This window comes from Gobio gobio (assembly GCF_949357685.1).
Source record: "Gobio gobio genome assembly, chromosome: 3".
NCBI lineage: Eukaryota > Metazoa > Chordata > Actinopteri > Cypriniformes > Gobionidae > Gobio > Gobio gobio.
In genome coordinates, this window is record NC_137099.1 from 40076904 (window position 1) to 40100085 (window position 23182).

General features: G+C 38.5%; 1 protein-coding gene across 1 annotated transcript in view; it reads right to left on the reverse strand.

Moving 5' to 3' along the window:
* nr3c2 (nuclear receptor subfamily 3, group C, member 2) overlaps nucleotides 1–22605 on the reverse strand; it is a 110093-nt gene extending 87488 nt beyond the window's left edge. Inside the window, exons 1-2 of the mRNA XM_079812008.1 lie at nucleotides 22191–22605; nucleotides 17859–19641 (exon numbers count right to left, since the gene is read on the reverse strand). Coding sequence (XP_079668134.1) covers nucleotides 17859–19621 — 1763 coding nt within the window. The 5' untranslated portion in view covers nucleotides 19622–19641; nucleotides 22191–22605. The remainder of the gene's footprint in view (nucleotides 1–17858; nucleotides 19642–22190) is intronic.
* Between the last annotated feature and the right edge of the window lie 577 nt (nucleotides 22606–23182).

Genomic DNA, 23182 nt, shown 5'->3' on the forward strand with positions numbered 1-23182 from the left:
GACATACATTTTGTTTATTTTCCATTTACTTAATTATGAAATCAGGATAAATAGCAAATCACCTTCAAGACTAGATCAATTTATTTGAGAAAAAAAAATTTGCAGCATAAATCGAACAAAATTTAGTGAGGTTTACGCTTAAAACTAGAAGAAACAATATGCCAATGTGATTAGAAAAATGAACTTTAATAATAAAATAATGAATTAAAAGTATTGAATAATTAAATTACTGTATTTGAAATGTATTTCTTTATTTTCTGAAAACAAGGCTGATTACACACTGGTTTGCCTTTCAGGTAAATGTATCTCGTTTACTGGAAAACAATACAAAAATGCTGATTAAGAATATTATTTTGTGCAATGTTCAAAAGAGATTATGAAATGTATACATTGCTTATAAGACATCATCTTATTTTTCAGTTTCACGGCAGTTTAAATCACTTTGTGTCCTGAAAATGTCTAGAGGACAAAAAAAGCTAAACAAGCATTTTTGGCACCCCTAAATAGTTCTGACATCCATGGCTTGACAACAATTGAGTTGAAAGAGTTAACATCGCCAGAGAAGAGATCATGCCTAAACAGCACACCAACTGCAGCGACTATTATGTCTCAAGTTCGGCGTTAAGTGCTAAGGAGAATTTTTAAGGGCTCCTGAGGGACCGCAGTCCCTCCTGCATGATTCCAACATGCCCTCGTTTCCAGTGCTGACAATTCTCAGGGGGCCTTGAGACTGAGGGATCCAAACTCCTCAGCGTGCTACAACCCTTGGGCGAAATCCGACTCCCCGATATCTAGTGACTCAGCATTCAGGCAAGGCATGGCAAATTCCAAGACATTTTTTCTTGGCATCCTGTCACTACAACCACTAATAGCAGGTGGAGTGAGCCTGATTATCTATGAAGCCCCTTCTCTGGCCTGTGTGTCATTGCCGATGGTCTGTTTTCCTGGCTCATTACAACGGAACTTAGTTAAAGTCATTAAAAACAGCCTCAGGTGCAAAGATAGAGTCACTTGATTAGACCCAGCATGTCTGCTCTTCTGCTAGAAAGGTGACTTTCATTTTCTTTTTTACCTTTAGTATTAATACTGCATCACATTCTGTGGTGCCATACTCAAAGAAAATAAAAAGTCTCTTTTTTTTTCTTCTTCTTTACCGTAACACACAGGGTCCAAGATCCTAAGACCTCAGCTGCTCCATCTCAAAGGGATAAAAAGTGTAATTCACATAGTGCTTTACTCCTTCCCAGTTTCAAAAAATGAAATGCAGCTCTGTGTCCCACTGAGGATGCACAAATTTGATTTGTGCATGTCTAATACAACCACAAAGAGAAATCTAATAAACATTATAGCACTACAGAGAAAACAAGAAGATACTGAATGCCATCGTGTTTGTCTAGCAGAGGTTTGCAGAGACATATGAGATATTCTCTGAGGATCTAACATAAAATAGTGCACAGATGAGTCTGTTTGAGAATTAACCTGCAACTGTGAATCCCGGTGGATTTGAAATATTGAAATGTGCCAAAAGACTGAATGAGATGCAATATCACCCTGCTTTAATAACTGTGTTCTGCCATCTATATATAATATAGTAGAAAAGAGAGCATGTTCATTTTTTTTTACTTTTCCCTAATTGATGGAACTTTTCTCAGAAAAGGTCCATGAAGTACTTTTGCTTTTACGTTTTGTAGGCTAATTAAAATAAGTTTATCCAAAAAAAGAGAGAAAATTCTGTCATTATTTATTGCCCATATTGCTTTCTTCTTTCAAATCATGGATCTAATTCACAAAGCGGTCTGAAGAATTAATTGATGAATCAGACTGATCTGGTTGCAATAGTTAACATACGACTGGTGTGGAAGACATAAGCGGATACAAACCTAAATTTAAATATTTAAATATAGCACACGAGTCATATGGCCTGCTTTTATGATACCTTTATGTTGTTTTGTAGATTTCGTCACTAAGGCCACGTGTCCACCAAAGCAGAGGCTAGCGTTTTTTCCAATTGTTTTCAATGGGAGCGCATCATATTTAAAACGGCAGCAGCACTCAGTGTTTTTTACCGTTTGCTGAGAGTTGAAAAATGTTCAACTTTGGGTAAAATGCAGCGCTGATCACTGTCACCTTTTACCCAGTGGAGGAGGGGCAGGACAAATACCACAGCGACCAACCGTCACAATAACAAATAACAACAAGCACATCTCTTCATCCAAAACTAGTGCCAGAGCAAGTACGTTTGTGTCGACATTTTTATATTCAGAGACAAAATATTAGCGAAATCAGATAGTAGTAACAGTTCCGCGGATATTTCATATCATAAAACATATAGCATTTATCCCTTTACTTTGGGAAAATTGTCGTCACTCTTACATGACCACATTCAGCATGTGTGTGCTTTCTTGTATATCTATGGACATCTGTGCGATGCATGGATTCGTTGGACTCTCTAATGTACTGTACATTAAAGATGGATCCAGCCCAACTATTCTTCCATGTGTACTGGCAAACGGACATGAAGAATGGTGGCAATGCTCATAAACCACCCTGACACACATTCCCAAAACCTGGCATATGCTTTTTAGGTATCGGAATGGAGGAAGCACTTGAGGGATGTGAAACATGTCAATAACAACTTGGACTGAGTTTCTTCTACTTCTCAAAAGACTTTAGCTTTGCCAAACACGGCTTTGCAACAAAGTGCAGGAGAGCAGAACACACTGGCTGTGGGAATACAAAAAAAGCATTATTCAGATGACTTGTGACATCAATAAAGTGGGTTAATGGGGAGGCTGGACACTGTGAATTGCCGTAAAAGCAGCACTTTTTGTCTTCAGCCACCCAATCGTTTATCATTCGGCTGATGAACATTGGTGGGGATTTGACCCAACAATTACCCCATTGGCCTTGCTATTTCTCTACAGAACAAAGTAGGAAATCTAGGTCATTACTGCAGTCTGAGCGCTAAAAACTTCCCCATTAAGCATTCATAATTTCTGATGCAGTGATGTCCTGTTTTAAATAGTAGGTAGTACGCTGTGGTATATTAGGTCCTGACAAGCATTTTATTTTATCATATTTTTGTGGTTGTAGTAACTGCATGATGCATTAAAACATATCATGGTACTGGATCTGAGCATCACATCATCAGATATGTGCTCTAGTGACGCACGTATTAAAGGTGCAGTAAGGGATTTCTGAGAAACATGGTTGTAGATCTAAACACACTCCTCCCTTCATTGCTCCGCTCCCCAAAATGCACAAACATGCAATGCAAGAGTGGATGTCTCTTTATCATAGCTGAAGTGAAGAAAAATAATGCTTTGTGTAAAATAGCACAAAGATGACGAACAAAGGAAGAACAAAAAATTAACATACAGCACACAAGAGTATATAGGCAAGAGTTTGTTGTTAGTCACCAGCAGCACACCAGCTCCAGACAAACAATGACACCCAAAACTGTCCTGTTACTATAGCTAACATTACAACAACAGCATATCTTGGTTCTGTGAAACATGGAAAAACCAATGTTACTCCCATATGGAGCAGAAACAACTCAACCTCTGCGTTTGTTTTCAGGCTTTCCTGCCTCGGCCTCTCCAGCGAAAACTTGAAAGCTTTTCTAATATTAATTTAGGTCCTAAAGCTTGTGCCTGATCATAACCCTTTTTTCCCAGTGATAATCTTTTTCTCTTTTGTAATGTCTCTCAGCCATCTCTCTTTCTACAGTCTTTCTTCAAATCTCCCTCTTGCTCACTCTCTCCTCCCCCATCATGAGTGGACATGCTCCCTACTGCTGATTGGCTACAAGTGTGTTGTGGTGCTCAGTCCGATCCACTTAAAGTTTGAAATTAAAATGAATGAAGAAATGAAGTTTTTTGGCATTTAGTATGAATGTTAGTCTAACTGTTATCTATAAGCTAGTATGCCCCAAAACAATGAGAAAATGTGCATTAAGAAGAAATAAGCATTCAAAACATACAGTCTCTGTCTTCTGCCAATATGGATCATTGATTTTGCACTGCGAACGCCCGTAGGCTACATTTTCAGGATGCATTTCTAGGACCGCAGTTCTAGGACCCTAGCAATGATTTAGTTGTTTAACTGATTAATTGGTTATTGTCCTAACCAACCCCTAGCCCTAAACCTACCCATAGGTAACCCTGTTGAAATATTTAAACTAATGTAATGATTCACATTTGACGGATGTTGTGTGACGTCATCCATAACAACAAACATGGAAGGAGGGACAGGCTGGGTGAGCACACCTGTGGCCAATACATCATTGTTGTATGGTTTTAAAAGGGGGGAGGGGAAGAATAATGGGACGGTCTGTTTGATAATTTTTTGGGGAAGACGTGTTTGAATTGTATTGGAGCCTGCAGGGTTCATAGGTCGCTTTGTGGCGTTTGTGGCTGGCTAGCACCACCGGCGCTGAAGAAAACCAGGGTCCCACATATTGGCCCGGAGGTAGACAGTGGGTAACATTTAGGTAGAGAGGAAAGCGAATATAGGTGGACACTGGCAGGCTTCACTCTGGAGAACTTCCTCTAATAGTGCCGCGGAGGGGAAGGCTGTGTCTTCGTTGTGACGGCAGGGTGTCGTCGGACACGGACAGGGAAGTCCGAGACTGTTTTATACATTTATCTATTTGTGTATTGTCTGTCGTGATCAGTCATGTGTGCTTACGTCCCTAATGCTGTATGCTGATTGTGTGTACTGGTTATCCTCACGTAGAGAAGGGATTTATACTACGAGGTTTCTAATGAAGTGTGCTGTGTCTAGAATAGTTTCCACTATTTACTGGTTGCTGTGAAGTGAGCGTGTATTGGTGATCCTTTTAAAGTGTGTGCACTGTAGAATGAGATGAAATGATCAGTGTATGTAATTAGGAATACTGAATTGTGACAATGCCATTAGGCTGCTATTATTGTTAATAAACTTTATACTTTTGCTGACTAAAGTAGCTTGTGCGTGTGCATTTAAGTGCTCCTCCTGGACCTTACTGGGTTATAACTAAAGGTGGTGGCAGCGAGAGTGCAAGTACACAAGAAAGCTCCCCAGTGCCCCTAGTGGCGACTGGGTTTATTACACTAATTTAAGAAATTAAGTTTAACATTGGCTGTGCCTGCCTTTTTGTTAAAAATAAGGTGGAAAAAGTTTGAATCAGGTCTCCTCTGTTGGAGTACAGTTGGCTAGATGAAAAACTAGACTCCTAGAAATGCAGTCCTGAAACTGCGGCAATCCTAAAAGTGCAGCCTCCGGTATTGCAGGCAGATAATATTGCTGAGAAACACTGCAGCGTGCACACAGTCTGCTCCAGTCCAGAGACACAATAGCACAGAGCAGATCATATGCACAAGTTGCCACAGACCAAAAAATGTATCGGACCCATTTGAAATAGATTTGGAGGAGATTAGAAGGAGAAGCGGTAAGTTATTAGGACGAAACTGAGGCTTTACCAAGCTCAACGGCTCTGGCTGAGCTGTGATATAAACGACACGCTATTGGCTATTTAAAAAAAGGTCTTCCTGATTCAGTGGAAATTATGTCAACACATTAAATAATGCTGCAAGTTTCAAGATACTTCAGTGGGCCTTTAAAGGATAGTTCACCCAGAATGAATACTCTGTCAGCATGTACTGTCGTTTGAAATCTTTATGAATTTCTTTGTGAATGTATATGTATATATTATATATTTTAACAATCTGAACGCATGGTCTGATGCGCATAGCGCAGGTGCACTTAGATCACATTGTCTCAATCAACTTTTGCTAGTTTAATGACAGAAAAAACGGTTGGCGCGCCAGATGCATGGTCCAATAGCCTCTTAATGAGTCATGGGTGTGTGTGTATAGTATATATATATTAGGGCTGTCAACGCGTTAACGCATGCAATTAATTTAAAGTCCTTAACGCGTTAAAATAATTGAACAGAATTAACGCGAATAAATTACAGAAGTATGTGAAGCTTTGTCATTAACGTAATTTTCGTCGCGCAGTTAGATGATGTTAGAAGTCAGGAGTTTATCAAAATCACTGAGCATCTACAAGCTCCTGTAACCCTGATAGGAGGACATTTCCATTCTGACTCTTTAACTCGATTCTGCTTCTCTGTTTGTGATCAGGCCATGTATGTATATATATATATATATATATATATATATATATATATATATATATATATATATATATATATATATATATATATATATATATATATATATATATATATATATATATATATATATATATATATATATATATATATATATATATATACACACACACACATATGAATTGATGTATACGTATATTTATGAATTTAGCTGAATGATGACATTACTGCCAAAGTGCTTCATAGATGAAATGAGCTAATTTAATAATTGAATGTCTTTACAACAGAACTGAATTAAGAGCTGTTTTCACAGCCCAAATGAACTCTATTTGCATCATTGAATACCGTAATTTTCCTGTTAGCACTGTAAAGCTGCTTTAAAACGATCTGTATTGTATAAAGCGCTATATAAATAAAGATGACTTGACTTGACTTGCACCCCACTGGTTTCCATTGTATGGACAAAAACATTCTTCAAAATACGTTCTTTCACGTTCCGCAGAAGAAAGTTGTTCATATCTGAAATAGCGTGGCAGTGAGAAAATGATGACAGGTTATTTAATTTCTATCTCTTTAAATGCTTTCATAATGAAGTTGTATTCCTAGGCGAGGGTATTATCAGCAAAGACGTACTTTCCCCTCCCTGACAGGTCAGGAGTTTTGAACTGCTGTGTAACGAAGTGCAGATTTTTTAAATCTCAAACTGTGGTCTCTCTTTTTCAGTGTGCTCTCCAATCCTCTTACTTTTCTTTCTTCAAACAAGGAATTTATATCTAGAACATTCCAGTCTGCAATGGCACAAGAGACTGGCTGCTTAATTTCCTTAAGACAAAACAAACTGCCACACGTCTCTCTCTCTCTCTGATTAGGCAAATACAAATATCACATAAAAGAGACAGTGCTTGTCCCTAAATTACTGATGACAGTAGAAACAAAGGCAGGCAGTAAACAGAATGCGAACTTGGCCGAGTACAGTGTGGTGAAATGTGGGGGTTTGGCATACTCGGCCCCGGGCAGCCTCAAAGCTGTGTATCAGGTGTTCAGAAACAACACAACATAGCCACAGGCTCTGAATACACTCATGAGTATGAGGTTCAAAATACAGGTGGTTATGTTTAAAACAATTGCCATAGAAAGAAGTTGCTATTGAGATACTGAGGCATACTTCATTCATACCCTGTATAATCACACGATTCATCTTAGTTCACTCTCAATATAATTTGTTTTATTACCTGACTCCTTTTAACATGATATTCTAAAATGCATGAAAGTAATTTCTGCCTCAGTGTAAAAAGGGGGAAAAAAGTTAATTGTTTAAAATAAGATAGTGAGGTGTGCAATAGTAAAATGTACAGTGAGTTGCAATTGTGTGAAATTGCAAAAGTTACATTACAAGAAATCATCACAGTTGTTTCAAATAGGCAATAGTCACACTGTGAAACACAAAGTTCCAATTGTGAGATCTATAGGCCTACAGCGAGTTGCAATTGTATGAAATAAAGTCTCAATGAAAACTAAATTTGCAATTGCGAGATACAGTTCTAATATTTCACAATTGTTTAAAATAAGAAAAAGTCACACTGTGAAATTAATGAGTTGCAATTATGTGATGTCTTCATTTTTAGAAAATATACTTATGTTATACTTATATTATGAGAAATAAAGCCACAAATGTGAGAAAGTAGCAAGAGTGAGATATTAATTCACATTGTGAGATAAAGTCACCATTGCCAGATAAAGTTGCAGCTACTTTACGAGAAATAAAATTGTAGTTGTGACAATTTGTGAGATATACATTTCCAGTTACTTTATTGTTTTATTTTGAGTTTATTTTGATGTTTAAGTATACTTCGCTTTTAGCAGACTTTGTACATACAATTGAACGCATAGCCTTTCAAAATATACTCCATTTTGATGTTGTCGACAGATGCGCTCTAGAAAGTTTCATCTTTGTCCAGTGTCTGCACTATTTTTTTCCAGAAGTTATGACCAATAATAAATGTTTTAGTATTCTAAAGTCTAATAACCCCCGCACACAAGTGCTTAGTCAATGCAGGCGTCTGTTTTTGACTATTTTGTTGATGTTGTTGTTCCGGCCTGCATCGGCCAGTGATGCCACTTTGTGAAACAACCAATTAGAGCAAAACAAATTCAATGCACATGTGCGACCTGCACACACAAAAATTAATTTGTGTCCTCACATACGCGTAAAGACCAGTGTATACTTTGGTCATACATGTTCAGCAACATTCCACGGACTGTCCGCGTTAAGTTTTCGTCATCAAGAAGGAGCATGTGCAGATCGTCACCGTGCAGCCTAGAGCATCTTTCCATGCTCACGGCCAAGGAGTATACTTTAGAAAAGGCTCTCACACTCAACTGTGTGCAAGACGGAGCTAAACGCGGAAAATGAAGTATGCCAGTGGCTTAAAAACGAAAGTATACTTTGGGCTCAAGGAAACAGGCTTCCACAAGGCTGTGCTTAATACTTGTAAAGAACCACCCGTTGCTGATTTAACCCCATACCATTTTTCTTTTCCTGTAATACAACTCATTGAACTTCCTGCTGAGGTTTACTCTTGTATTTGAGACTGCACCGTGGATGTGTACACTTGATATAGTGTCTTTTCTATAAAGTGCCATCTGACACCTTCCCGTGTCTTTTTACCTGCTGGTTCTGTGTGTCACTGGCTGTCTCCAGGGCATGCAACGTTTATTTGTGGACACAGTGCCTTATAGCCTAGTCACGTCAAAAAGGCGCAACTCAAGACCCAACAAAGCTCAACGGAGCTTGTGTTTGTTTCCCACAAATGAGTTCAGAGGGAGGTGGGGGATCTGAGTTTGCTTTCTAGGTCACGTCTGATGCCACAGTGTTGACCGCTTTGAAAGATTTATCAAGCATACTAAAGGTGTGGTCGGTCTATGCGAGTGTAGTGAGATAAAATGCCTTTAAACAGTGTTCTTGCTCACCTGCTCACCCCTTTTTAATTGAGCTTTACCTATTTTGTTAACAGCTCAAGCTGAAAATTAACAAATCAAAGTGCTTTTTGATCAATGGCTGCGAATTTGCCAATCAATCCAATCTATATGACTGATTCACCTGATTTCATCCACAAACTTTTGACTGCGCTGAAGCTTTCCCACAACACTTAAGCAACCTACAATTTGACGTGAATGATCAAGTTACTCTTTTTGTTTGTGCAGTCACGCACAACTAACAGCAGAAAACAGCAGCGCTGAGACTCTCCGTGAGAAGTATTAGAGGTCACATGACCTGCAAATGCAGCGCTATTGATTCAAATGAATCAAAGAATGCATTCAAATAACACTCTGGATTGTTTTTAACGTCTGGTCTCTGCTTTCAACTCACGGTTTGACAGATTCTGTTTGTACTCTCTACTGAATCATTGTGAGTTACAATCATGTGTATGAATTCATAACACAGATCATATTTTAATGAATTAAAGACAGATGTAAATTACAGAAATGACTTAATGCACTATATGAATTATTATATATGTAGTTATTCTGAAAATAATGGTCAGTCTGCCTATATAACCCTAACCCCACACAAAATATTTCCACAAATATAATATATATATATATATATATATATATATATATATATATATATATATATATATATATATATATATATATATATATATATATATACACAAACACACACACTTTTTATTATTAGGATGATAGATACAGATGATTTACGTCTTACTGTCATGATTTTTTTTCAAGGGTTTGTTGTATTATTTATAGTGTCTTGGCCACATGCTAATAAATAATAGAGATTTTAATCAGCATGACAAATTAGTACTGTTGTAATGTGGGAAGGTATGCCACAGCTACATTGAAGAAACCTGGCCCAGCATCAACAAATGCTGTTTGAGGAAGAAGTTCAAATGAGGACAGCCATTACAGACCCAGAATCACAAGCATACACTAGCTGCACTTTTAATAGAGTGCAAAGAAACCTAGTGTGTCAAGAGAATTTAACATTCTTTCAACATCCAAACTATTAGTTTGCTGTTGCCAACATTATAATGGAAATCAATTCAAGCAATTAGACAATAAACTCTCAGTTTTCTACATGCCATCATCAATTGTGATACACTCTCATTATTTAGACAAACAGAAGCAACAAGCCAAAATAATTAATTATTAACAACTTGTTTGTATTAAATATTTTAAAATACATCATACTTTGCGATTCATATTTAAAATATAGTTGATGGATATATATAAAAAAGAAAAACCCTGTCTGCAAACATCACTCTGAACTCTGGCAAAGCAGAGATCCGAACATTTTCTGCATTGGTGGACTGCATTAGTTTTTTGCCATTGCTGGATTACTAATTTGTTTTATTTAACCACTGTTATGAGATTAGGCTCAAATTAACCTTATAATGACCATAATGACCAATGCAATCTACCATGTACAGCGCAAGTTAACATCTAGTTTAAGACATGCTTTTTTTGGGGCAATACATAATGGCACAAAAACCAATAAATTGACTAGCGCAAGTCATAGTAAATCACCTTGTGTGATTCATTTAAATACTCTCCTCCCATAAATTTTGCGTCTGAAAGGGAAACTCCTACAAATGCATATGCAATAAGGTCAGCCACAATAAGCCTGTCCACACCTTTTCAGCACTAATACTAAATCACTGCATGTCTTTACTCTTTAGTGAATCCTGGCAGTAGTAATGCCAAAAGAGATTTTTCTGTTTGTTTGTACTTTGAAGCATATTGGTAACCAAACAGTTTTGGTTACCATTGACTTTGATTATATGGACATTTCTCAAAATATCTTCCTGTTCCTCAGAAGAAATAAAGTCAGACAGTTTTGGAACGTCACAAGGTTGATTTAATGATCAAAGAATTAAAAAAATGTTGTTGAACCAACTCAAATTCACTGTTACTTTTTAAAAGTTGAAAGTCTTTAATAAGGAGTAAACAGGAGACTGAAGCTGTAATTTTTTTGGAGTCAGAGGAACACGTAATGACTTCTTATATGATACGTTTTTAAGGTTTGTGAATTAATCGACAGGTAGAACTGCAAAGCAGTCCCCACAGGCATTTGTTACTCCCAAATAAGCAGCACATTGTTTCCAACACTTTTCTCTCAGGCGCAGGACTCAGAGGAAACTGTCCATACTCCCCAAACTTCCCACTTCCATTTCCCACCTCTTTCCATTCCTGCTTCCCTTCACAAATGAACAGAGGTGTTGCTCCTGTCAGCAGCCCATCATGCAGAGGGGCAGCTTTTGTGAGGTTGGAATTTAATTGGTTTATTAGTATCCAGACACATCCAAATTTATCAAATCTATGGTGGCATTAATTTTGTAGAAGAACATACAATTAAGAGCTCATTAGTGCTCTCACAGGGATATGCCCTTTCATCTGCTGGAGGAACATTAGGAGTTGGCCCAACTCCAGAGCAAAGACCTCTCTTCTTCCTCTACTGCTGCTTCTTTAGCATGCCTCATCTGGCATACTCAGTCCGGCCATATGGAATTCTGCTGTATAAAGTATTTTTATTTCTTAAATTATTAATATTTAAACAAACATTCTCAATAATTAAAACTAAACAAGGTATAAGGTTTTAAAGATTTACCATGCTCTTTCAATATATAGAAGCCTATATTTCTGGACAATGTGCTATTTTGGTAAGTGTGAATTGTGTTTCTTTTACTTGAATGACTATGCAGTATGGTATTTAGATTCTGCTTCAGCCTAATTTCAGCTTGCTTGCAGCTGAAAATAAAACTTCATACAGAACAGCATGCATCCATTTCTGCACTCAACATGTAATAAATCACCCTAAATAAGCTAGAGCAAGTTTCTATTAAAGGGTTACTTCAGCGATAAGCATTAAGCTTTGTATCAGTAGAAACCCGGTAGTATATTCGAATTATCGTACTTTCCCCCCTCATGTCCCCCTGAGACGAGAGAATTATGCATTTTATTTCTGGAAAAAAATCCTCCGATAATGCAAATATCGTAATTTTGCGTCATCTGAGGATTTTTTGGCCAGAGGCTAGAGACTACAGCCAGTAGTAGGAGCTAGTTCTGCATGTTTCCAACCCGCCCATAGGGGTGGGATCTCACTCACAGAACGTAAATGCATGCGGCCACTCAGCTCGGGCATTCATAACGGAGCAGTGCGGAGCAAAGCAAGTGTTTGAACTTTTCAATGAATTACTATAAAAGTTAAGCTTCCACAGGTATGAACTGACAACGCACCAGACTGGACACACGTTGTGAATGACTGCCACGCTTACCTCAGCTCTGCTCAGCTCTTTGCTCTCGTAATGAATGAAATCTGACTCCTGCTGCATCTGTGCCATGACGTTCGTTCGGCTCACTCACACTTTATTGAACACACGTTCAGTTTTTTATTGTAGTGTCTATTCTCTAACTGAACGAAATTATTTTATTACAATGAAAATCAAAACAACGGTGGGGACGGTGTCATGTTGGGCAAGTGATAACCAGTGGCCATGGCTTTGGGAGTGGCCTCGTTGGGCAGCGAAGCAAGTGCATTCTGGGAGTTGCTGTCTTTCATCGATATGAGACAAAAAAACATTTTCTGGCTTTTCTCAGTCTAGAAGGCAGCAAATTAAAAAATAAATGACAAAATGAAAATAAACTACATAAATGACCCAGTTTAAATACACATTCATCTTCCCAGCGCTGAAGTACCCCTTTAAGTAAAAATAAATGTAAAAATAATAATGAACTGTACACGTGGTGAACTCATTATTTTTGTTGTTTATTAATATATTTTTGTATTTATATTATTAATACGTGTGTGTGTGTGTGTGTGTGTGTGTGTGTGTGTGTGTGTGTGTTAGTGTTAGTCTTAGTGTTGGGTCCGAGTCCACCTTTGTCAAGTTCGAGTCAAGACCCAGTCTTAAATAATCAAGTCTGAGTTCTTAAAATAATTAATTTGAAAAAAGATTAGAAATTGCTATTGTAAGAAAAGAAGATATTTTGATGAATGTTTGTTACAAAGCAGATAGAGCAACCATTGACTACCATAGTATTTTTTCCCTATATGGTAGTCAATGGTTGCTCTATCTGCTTTGTAACAAACATTCTTCAAAATATCTTCTTTTGTGTTCAGCAGAACAAATAAACTCATACAGGTTTGGAACAACTTGAGGGTGAGTAAATGATGACAGAATTTTCATTTTTGGGTGAACTATCCCTTTAAGTCGATATTAAAAGATATAATAAGCAACTTACATTTCTCTAGGTTTTCTTTGAACATGTCGGTAGAAAGTCGTGCCAGACAAATCAGTAAGAGTTGATTTGCAAAATTTGCAATCTGCAGAGTGCTTCTTTTTAACGGATTTCTTGCAAATAAATTATGATTTTCATAAGCAAAACAAATCATTGCAGACATTGTCCTAGCCACGCATTGCGATCCAGTGTGTGATACGTGTTTTGTCTGCAAGCATAAGATGATGCTACTGCTGCCTGCCGGTGTGGTGCAGTAAAATGACAGGCGGGGAGTCGTTAATTAATTTCTTATCTTAGTTTTTTTTACACATGACGCGGACTCGACTGGACTCTGAATATTTTTTGGACTCGGAATATAGAGTACAACATGTCCAAGTCCTTGTCAAGTCCGAGTACAAATTCACCCGAGTGCGTGACAAGTCCTAGTTCATTCAAACTTGGACTCGAGTCCCGACTCGAGTCCGAGTCCAAGGCTGTGCCCGAAACCAGGAAAATGCTGCCTTCGGAGGACACATTTCAAGGCAGGAAGGCACCAAGGCACATCCGAATCTAATGTTACCTTCACTTCCTGTCTCCAGAGATACCTTCATCTGATCAATTTTTGAAGGCAGCAAATTTGTATCCTTCGCTGCTTTTGATATCCCACAATCCTGTGCTTTCCATTCTGTGACAGTTGAGCTAGAAAAAAAAGATGCCATCCGAAAGTTGCGTTTGCTGGTCAGTTTATGTGTAAATGTACGTTTTTTACCAATATTTTCTACTTCTGATGTCATTTCTAGCGAGAAATTACTAATGTAGTAATTAAATATTTGTTTAGTTCTCACCAAAGCTCTCTCTATTTTGCTGTAGATCATTAAACGGTTACACTGCCTAAAAAGTCTGTCCGAAATTAGTTTCGTGAGGTGCCTTCATGCACAAACGCTGCCTTACAAGCCATTGTCTGATAAGGCAGCGAGGCAACGAGTCAGCTGCCTAGGTTTTCGGACACAGCCCAAGTTTGAGTACCCCAACTCTAGTCTAGTGTGTGTGTGTGTGTGTGTGTGTGTGTGTGTGTGTGTGTGTGTGTGTGTATGTGTGTGTTTTTCATGTTTTTTCTATCCCGGTGGGGACTTCAACATGAATGCACACTGACTCATGTGGAGTCGTGTCATCGTGGGGACGTAAATTGAGGTCTTCATGAGAAAACACATGTATAAATCATACAAAATGACTTTTTTTGAAAGGTTTTTAAAAACTGGTAGGTTTAGTGTCAGGGGATAAAATATACAGTTTGTACAATATAAAAACCATTACATCTATGGAGAGTCCCCACAAAGAAAGTGAACCAGACGTGTTGTGTGTGTGTTTGTGTGTGAACGGCTTTTTGTCATTCTGTTCTGCTGCACTGAGTAAGTGTAGCTTGAAATTCACTGAAAATGTCATTGCTAGTGGTGTGACCTGCTGCCCTATGCTATGCTGCATCACTCAATTGCATAATTTTGGTTAAAGGGGATTTCCATTCCTCTCTTTTAATACTCACTGTCAATCTTCCTTATTGTATTCAAACAACAAACGGCTTATTCTTTCACTCAACATTTAATAAAATGCATTCTACTGGTTACCAAGCATAGTAGTTTCCATCATTGTAATATTTAACTTCTCAATAATTGTTATTTTTACTTAATTCGACGAGGTGTGAGTTTCAGCTAGATTGTCAATATCAATTAATTCAATTCAGAGTGGTTCAAAAAGTTGTAAGGAACATATCACTGCAGGTTGTCGTTTTGGCAGCACTTTTTACAGGAATAAGAAAAACAAAGGCATGAAGAGATTTGCCTTACACTATGCACAGCTTGAAGGCACCAAACATTTCTCTCTCTCCCCACCCCCACTTATCTTCCTATGTCATTTTCTCACTTGCTTTTCTCTTTCAGCCTATCTGGTTGATTTAAAAAAAAAAAAAAAAAACTTTTAACATGTAATTGATTCAATAATGGATTATAGTTAATGTGGATATCAAGGATCTGTGTGAGTACCATCGGGCTCCTATGATGAACCTAATGGCTTATGAAGGAGGAGACAAAAAACAGATACAAAGAAAGAAACATTAGCGAAAGACAGAGAATATAACAGTAAAACAGAGAGAAGAGTGGAAAAAACAGACATATTGACTGACCAGGCGTAATGTATGATGTTGAGGGCCAGCTGGGGCCGACGTGGCAGTGAGCCATCCCACCTCTGACTGTCATCTACTCTGACATTCTGGCTAAGCTGGATCTCATTAGGATGAGGGTGACTTTGATCCTGTCAGCAACGATGTGACTCCCACTATATAGGTTGCCTTCAAAGTAAACTGCTGTATCATTGTAACTTTCAAACATAGTCATCTATATTTGTAGTCCTTATTTTCTCTTACTTGACTGACATCCCCATATAACCTGACTATTAACCGTTCGGTTACAAATGGAAAACGAAGGTTTTAGATTAGCGCCTCTCCCCCGCCTCTCACCTCTGTTACTCACTCATGGTTTGCTCAGTGTGTTAGCTATTGATTTAAACTTGGTGACAGCGTGGAACCACTGAGAGCAAGAGAAAAACATCTACATTTTGCTATACTCAAAGGTAAATTATGTCAAGGTTTTGGGTAAAAATAAAAATGTGTGTTTCTTGATCAGTGGCATGCAGTGGTGTTCTGTCTCACAGTGGTTTTTTTATGTAAATTCATGTTCCAGTTACACTTTACTTTTTACACTATCAACAAAAACAACAATGGAGAATACTTTTACAGCATTTATTAATCTTTGTTCATGTTAATATTTGCTTTTAATTGTATTAATTAAAACTATTAAGTTAAAATGAATGTATTATACAAATGAACATAAATTAACACATTTATAATTTAACACAAACCCGGATTATTAAATGCCATAAAAATGTTTTCCCTTTAGTTCATCATACCTAATGTACTAATTGAACTTATTGTAAAGTGTTACCAAAAAAAAAAACCATTCGCTTGACCACACCTCCCGTAACCTCCTATCTTAAAAGAACTGTACACATGCATTAACAATTAAATAGCACTAAGACAGTATGCTATGTAAATCATAAACTTAAATAATTCACTGCAGCCTAGTAGCCAGTCAGAAGGGACTGCTCCATAATAGATGGTGCTACAGTGGTGAGCTCAGCTTGAATCTGCAATCTTAAGTAAACAGACTTTTAAAAAATGACCAATGAATTATACAAGTTAGACTTACAACGAAAGCTATTTAGCTGAAAAACACATGACAGAAAGCGACAAACCTATAGACAACTGACATATTTACGTTCCCTCATTAGCCAACTTAGCGTTACATGTTTCCTGATATCATTAGCGTGGTAAAAAAGGAGATTATTTTGAATGAGTGCTTGGCTGACTGTTTCAGAGGACATCTGGGATGGGGTGAAAATCATTAGCTATACTGCTAGAGCTCGGCTAGCTGTAATTGCCTTGTCTCAGAATAGCATCAAATGAACACATTCTGAAAAGGGGGTTTAATGCATCACACCGTTAACTCAGCAAACATCTGACTCTTATAAAAGTTTTGCCTGTCAGATGGGATATGCTTTATAGAACTGTTTAGGGCTTCCTGCACTTTGCTAGCTTGTTAAAGAAATTATGCAACCAGAAAATGTAAAGTCTGGTAAGCAAACATTTATGACTTCAGTAACTGGCGAGTATTTCCTAAGGCCTGTTGCGGTTGATTCAGCGTTCATATAGCAATGGCTACAGTGAAAAGGTCAAAATCTCAGTTTCGTACATTACATATCCAGTTCAGCTTTATTTTTAATTGAGCATTTAAAGCACTGGCTTAAAATCAATCAGCTTTTTGTCTCAAATCATTAATTAAGCAACTTTCTGTCTTCTTCGATTTCTGCCATTGTTTGTTTAAGAGCCTTTCATAAAAAAGGCTTGTTTATCATTGTTTTTGAAAGAAAGGTACTTGACCTACCATTAATTATGTATGATGCTGCTGCATAATGACTGGACTCAATAACAAGATATATTTCATGGCACAATATCTTCCAAGGCCTTCTGATAACAACACAATAAGTCATGTTTATGTTCACAGTCACAGAAAAAAGGCTTGATAAGAAGGAAACTTTGCTTTGCCTCTTTTAGTGGAGCTTAGTAGGCCACTTGCCTTGTAATGTTGGGTTGAGATTACATGTTGGTCAGCTTCAATTTGAAGTGTAGACTTAGTGCACCACAAAAGTGGTAAGTCTTCCATTAGGAAAGAGGATGTTACAAATGCACAAATGCAAGCTATTTGTCTGTCAGTTAGGAGCTCCCAGAAAAATGTAATTGATTTAGCCAATTTTTTTTTTGTTGGGTGAATGGGATTAATCTAATGTTCGAGAACATACAACAATACAACTGTGCAAAAGATTTCAAAGCACTCCCCTTAACATCTTGCTTTAAAACACTAATAAAAACTCCCTGCTTATGTCTTACCTTTCCATGTTTTCAGTAAGGCAGACTGGGCCTGGATATCCATCCCCCCTGGCAGAGAGAGGCCCCTGTGTCAGCCCTGGGCGAGTTTTCCACGTCTCCATTAATCCAGTAACTGGAGAAATTAGATTCAACAAGGGGTTCGTCTGGTCTCTCAAATTATGGCGTGAAAACGACATTGTTCCTTGCGCTCCGATCTGGTAATGAAATGAATGTCCACCTGAATTAACGCCAACAATAGCCGACATGGGCACATTATTATTCGCTTGGTAATAGCTGCCATCATTGGTTTCCTGTTTAATCCCCTTGGGCAGGCCATTGTTAGGAAACACACCAGGTTCATAATTGCCATTCAAAGAAGAAACAGGAGGTCCCAAGATCCCAGAAAGACTATATTCGTCAATATTATCCCTCAAAGACAAGTATGTGGTCTCTGCAGAAGGAAAGCAGCCCAGAGAGTGCTGCGTCTCAACAAACTGGAGGTTCGAACAAGTCACCTCTCTGTTTGGCTCTGTCTTAATGTGTGTTATGAATGGAGAATGTGGCATAGCGCTCTTGCTGCTGCCTAGGCATATGCTCCTGTAATCAGTGCCAGGTTCATTTTTGATATATTTGGCCACTCCCATAGCATCCAAGCCGATGTTAAACATTTCCCCGTCCACGTTCTCTACCTTCGGAAACTCGAATCCCTTGAAGTCATGCTCTCGGCTCTCAGGGCTGTTGACGTCATTTTGCACTAGGCCCAATCCACTGGGAGGGCTAGAGACAGAGAAGCCCCTTGATGAGTTCCTGGGACTGGACATGGTCATGCTGCCAACAGTGGGCAGACTGGAGATGGATGGTCTAATGTTACAGGTATTGCCTCCATTTGTTGATGGGCTTGAGACGGATGATCTCATGTTGGTGTTACAGGAAAGCGGTGACCTCACGCTACCTACACTATGAGGACTGGAAACCGGAGATTTCATAACACTGAGTGGACTAGCCAGTGGAGATGACCCCACCATGCTGGATTTTACAGGGCTACAGGTGTTGGGGCTGGTATGGTTACCGTGGGTCATGTTGGTGCTGGCTGAAGCCAGTGATGGACAATCAGAGTCAAAGTAGGTGGGGCTGGTAGTGGACGACACCATGTTGTGTCCAGTAGGACTAGACATGGGGCCAGACCCAACAGTGCTGCAAGAAAGAACGGTGGCCAGTGCAGAGGGCACTGAGGCAGAGACCACAGCACACTCCTGAGGACCACCATTGGGTTGTTGGGCCCCAGGTGGGAATGAAGATGGGGGAGCTTTCATCTTTGGGCTCCCAGTTGTTTTGGGCTGGCTGTCTTCAATCGCTTTCCCACAAAGAGGATACAGTTTGCCCGGGCTACCCTGCCCACCCGCAGTACCATGTTGGGCAAAGCCAAAATCTGCCTCCCTGGCAGCGTTCATGTACAAGCCCATAGACTCAGCAACCGTTTTGGAGAGCTCCTTTGAATCCGTTTCTGACTTGCGGTTGTGGAAGGAGTTGTTGAAGGAGGGAAAGGGTAATGGTTGATTCTGGTTAACTCTAAGCATTGTTGTCTCTGTAGCCTTAAAGTTGTTGTCCTTGCAGACAGACGGCACATTAGGGGCATTGCTCGAGTTTACAATATCCATGAGCACATCACTGTTAGTCAAACTCTCTTCTGCAGAACAGCAATAATCCATGGTGTTTGGCATCTGTGCCCATTTGTTTTCTGTAGCTGCCCCTTCGCAGAAACTTTGGTATCTTTTAGTCTCCATACCTGGATCATTTGATAAACCTAATGGACCAATAAATTAGAGACATTTAGACCTTGCAGTCAAAATGGCAAAGTTTTGATTAGTACAAATAAATCTCATTAGTGACTGTCAAACCAAATGGCACATATAATCAATATTTTATTATAGACACACTACTTATACATCTTTGCATTTTTTTGATTATAAAGAAATGAACCATTTATTTATAGGATTCATTGGGTTTTAGAAATGTAATTTCTTTATTTATATTATTCTTTGCAGCTAATACAGTTATTATTTTATTTTTCATGACCAATTTCTACCCTCAGATTTTACTCTCAGGCCGCTTTTTGCAGAATTATGCAATTGCCCTCTTCTTCCTGAATGCGGGGGCCAACTCTTCACGGTCAATCCCAACCTGAAATGTTTTTTATTTGACTAAATTATTTTAGATTTCCAATGGGCTTTACTATGTTTTCACCACCACACTGAATACACAAAAAAATTTGTAAATCTACTGTAGTTAATTTACTGTAAAAGTACTTGACATTGCCTCAGATGCAACGCTGCAAATTCGAGGTAGTTTCATGGGATCCACTCACCCCTCTTATTGAATATGAATTGTGACCTAGCAGGTAACTTTTGCTCAGCAACTCCCTCTGCTTTACTTTGCCGCCCCCTCTAACTTTAGCTGCTATCTGTCTGCTCTGCACCATAAAACAGGTCTTTTACCTGCTAAGAGACAAAAATGTAGGAGGGATGATAAGATCACCATACAGATCAGGTCAAGTTAATAAAGAAATGTCCTTCACCCCTCATATACATCCACTGAAATACAGTGCTATATTTATGCTTACTCTGGATTTGAACCTAAGACCTCTACAACTTACTTATTCACAGTGTTCACGGCAAGTCTCATTACTGGTGATTGTCTAATCTTTTGTACTTATAGTTTGTATAGAATTTCTTTGTATTTTGAATTATTATTATTACTTGTATTATTTTAGAAAAGTATTAAGTTATTTATCTTAATTCTCTTTATGCATATGTTTTTCTAACAAAGTGAATCGTTCTGTCCTTCAGATGACAACGATACAACACAATGGTGAAATGTGTGCACCTTCTGAAATGACAAATTACCCCTTAAGTAACTCATCCTGGTGCTGGCATTCTAAACATGCCAACAAAAAAGCAATAGAGGACTGAGACTTACAAAGCAGAGATGGTGTGAATGCAAAAAGAATTGGTTTGAATCTGAAAACAAGCGACAAAAGCTGTCAGGGTTCAATACGTTGTGTATTTATAATATTTTCCCCACATAGGCCTATGTAAGTTATTTTAGATTTAAAATAGTAAATAAATAGCCTAAATAAAAATGCCGTGCACACAATCAGAGGCTGATACATTTCAGCCAAAAAAGTTAATTTCCCATCCTGTTGCACACAGTAATAGAGCCGCTGTAAGTTTAAACTGTCATGTACAGTACAGGCTTATTTCACCATCCATACTAAGTCAATAGCTCTTCTCTAGCGGGATACAGTTCATCAGGCATCGCACTTCGTCAAATGGTAACGACAATATTACGTTTGACGTAGTTCGTTGTTTATGTTTTGTTTCGTTTTTTCCCCTATCGTCTTTCTTCCCACGATACCGTGCTTAAGCGCGCAACCATCGAACAGAAGCAGACACACTGTCGCCAAGAGTTTATCACGCCACTCACGGATTGGTCCCGTCGCTCTGTCAGTCTTTTATTTATAAGCTTTGTAGCCAAAGCACTGCTGCGACATTCTTTGCAACATTTAATTTACGAACTTTGCTCTATGTTAAGCCTATAAAAACTTTACGTGTTAGTTCGGATGCGTGATAATTCATGGTGCATTGCACAGCTAGCGACCTCCAGAATGAGTGTGACGCAGTTGTTTCTTTTGCAAAAGAACTCCTGAATAAATATCGCTACGATGCACTTTAAATCCATCACATGGCTTCAAGTGAATCAAGCTTGCTTAAATAAGTATGAACGTTTGCATGCATTTTCACAAGAATACATCTTATTCGCCACTGTTCTCACCAGCAGAACAGTACTGGTCATTATTGTGCCCCATCTGTCTGACTTCAGTTTCGCTCAACTCTGTATTCACTGTACTTTAGCACACGTACAGTACATAAGATGATGGTAATACAAGCTGGTATCCCTTGAGGAATATATCGACGGAACGAATCATGTAAAGCTTTGATATAACAACTATTTTGACATGGGCTTGTTTTTATATTTGATATAGCCTAAAGCGTTAGCATGCAATGTGATAAAAAGTATTCACTCTTGCATGGATGTAGTTTAGCCGAGAAAACGTCAAACATACTCCGATGCAAAGGATGCTAGAATAGAATAAATTGTATTATGCAGTTGTAATTAAAGGCCTATGGATATTTCTAATTAGGCTGCATATTTATTTTCATCGCTTTAAAGTGGAAATGCACTTCATGCAACATCAAGTTTTAGACAAGTTTTTAACGCGTCTGCATTTACAGTAGCTCATACATACAAAACTGGTTTGTTCTTCAGCGAGATAATAATAATAAGACATCTTACCGTAGTTACGGCATCCAATTTTGACAGTTATCTTTTCTGCTGGCCACTAGTAATCCGGTGGATAAAAAGGAGAAAATGACTCTAAACAGTGTCGTTAAGTAGTGTTTTAGAAGTATTCCCAGTGTTGCGACTGCTTGCATACTAGTTTCAGTTGTGACAGCTGAACGCGCCGAACACTGCCGCGCGCATGACGCGAGATCCTTAACGACAGCGCACTGTACGCGTACAACAGTCGACAGCGACTTCACCGAAACGTCCTGTCGACAGTTTTCTGTTTACGTGCACATTGCTGCTAGATTGTTGAAGGCGCCCAACTGAAGACTAATAAAAACAGCGGAGGACTCAGACAGACTTGCGTAGCGACGTCATTGTGTGCACACATGGACCCTCCTACTGCAATGAGAGCTCGAGTGGGAGGGGGCGATGAATGCGCCCAGGTATATACGGCTCTTAGTCCAGAAGTAGGGCAAGGTGGTTTGATTACGCAGGCGCTAACCTGTGCATCTAGGACAAATGGATGTGCAAACGTTAAGTGCATGACCGTACTTGCTAAATTATATTCAGTGGTAAATAAAACTAGATCGACGAATCATCATTTAATCTAATTGAACCGTGCATTACAACCCCAAACTTATTTTTAGAATACGTTTCGTAATTAAGAAGCAGAAGAAGAAAAAATAAAAACATTTTAACTTTAAAGGAGAAGTGCAATTAAATGTTGTCTTCTGCAGAAAGGGAGCATAGTGGATTGGTACTGCTCAAGCAATAAATGACAAATTGACGGACGTGCAATAAATGCAGGAAATAATGTTTTGGTCCCCCACTCTCACGTCATCCTCCAGTGGTTTCTTAAAGTTATAATCTTTTTATGCAAGTTAGATCTTCTGATCTAGAGAGCACTTGAAAACTACCAGAGAAAGTCCTTTGGAAGTGGTTTGTATGAATTTCAGGCTTGAGATGATCATAATGACCTAATCTGCTTGCAGTCAGTA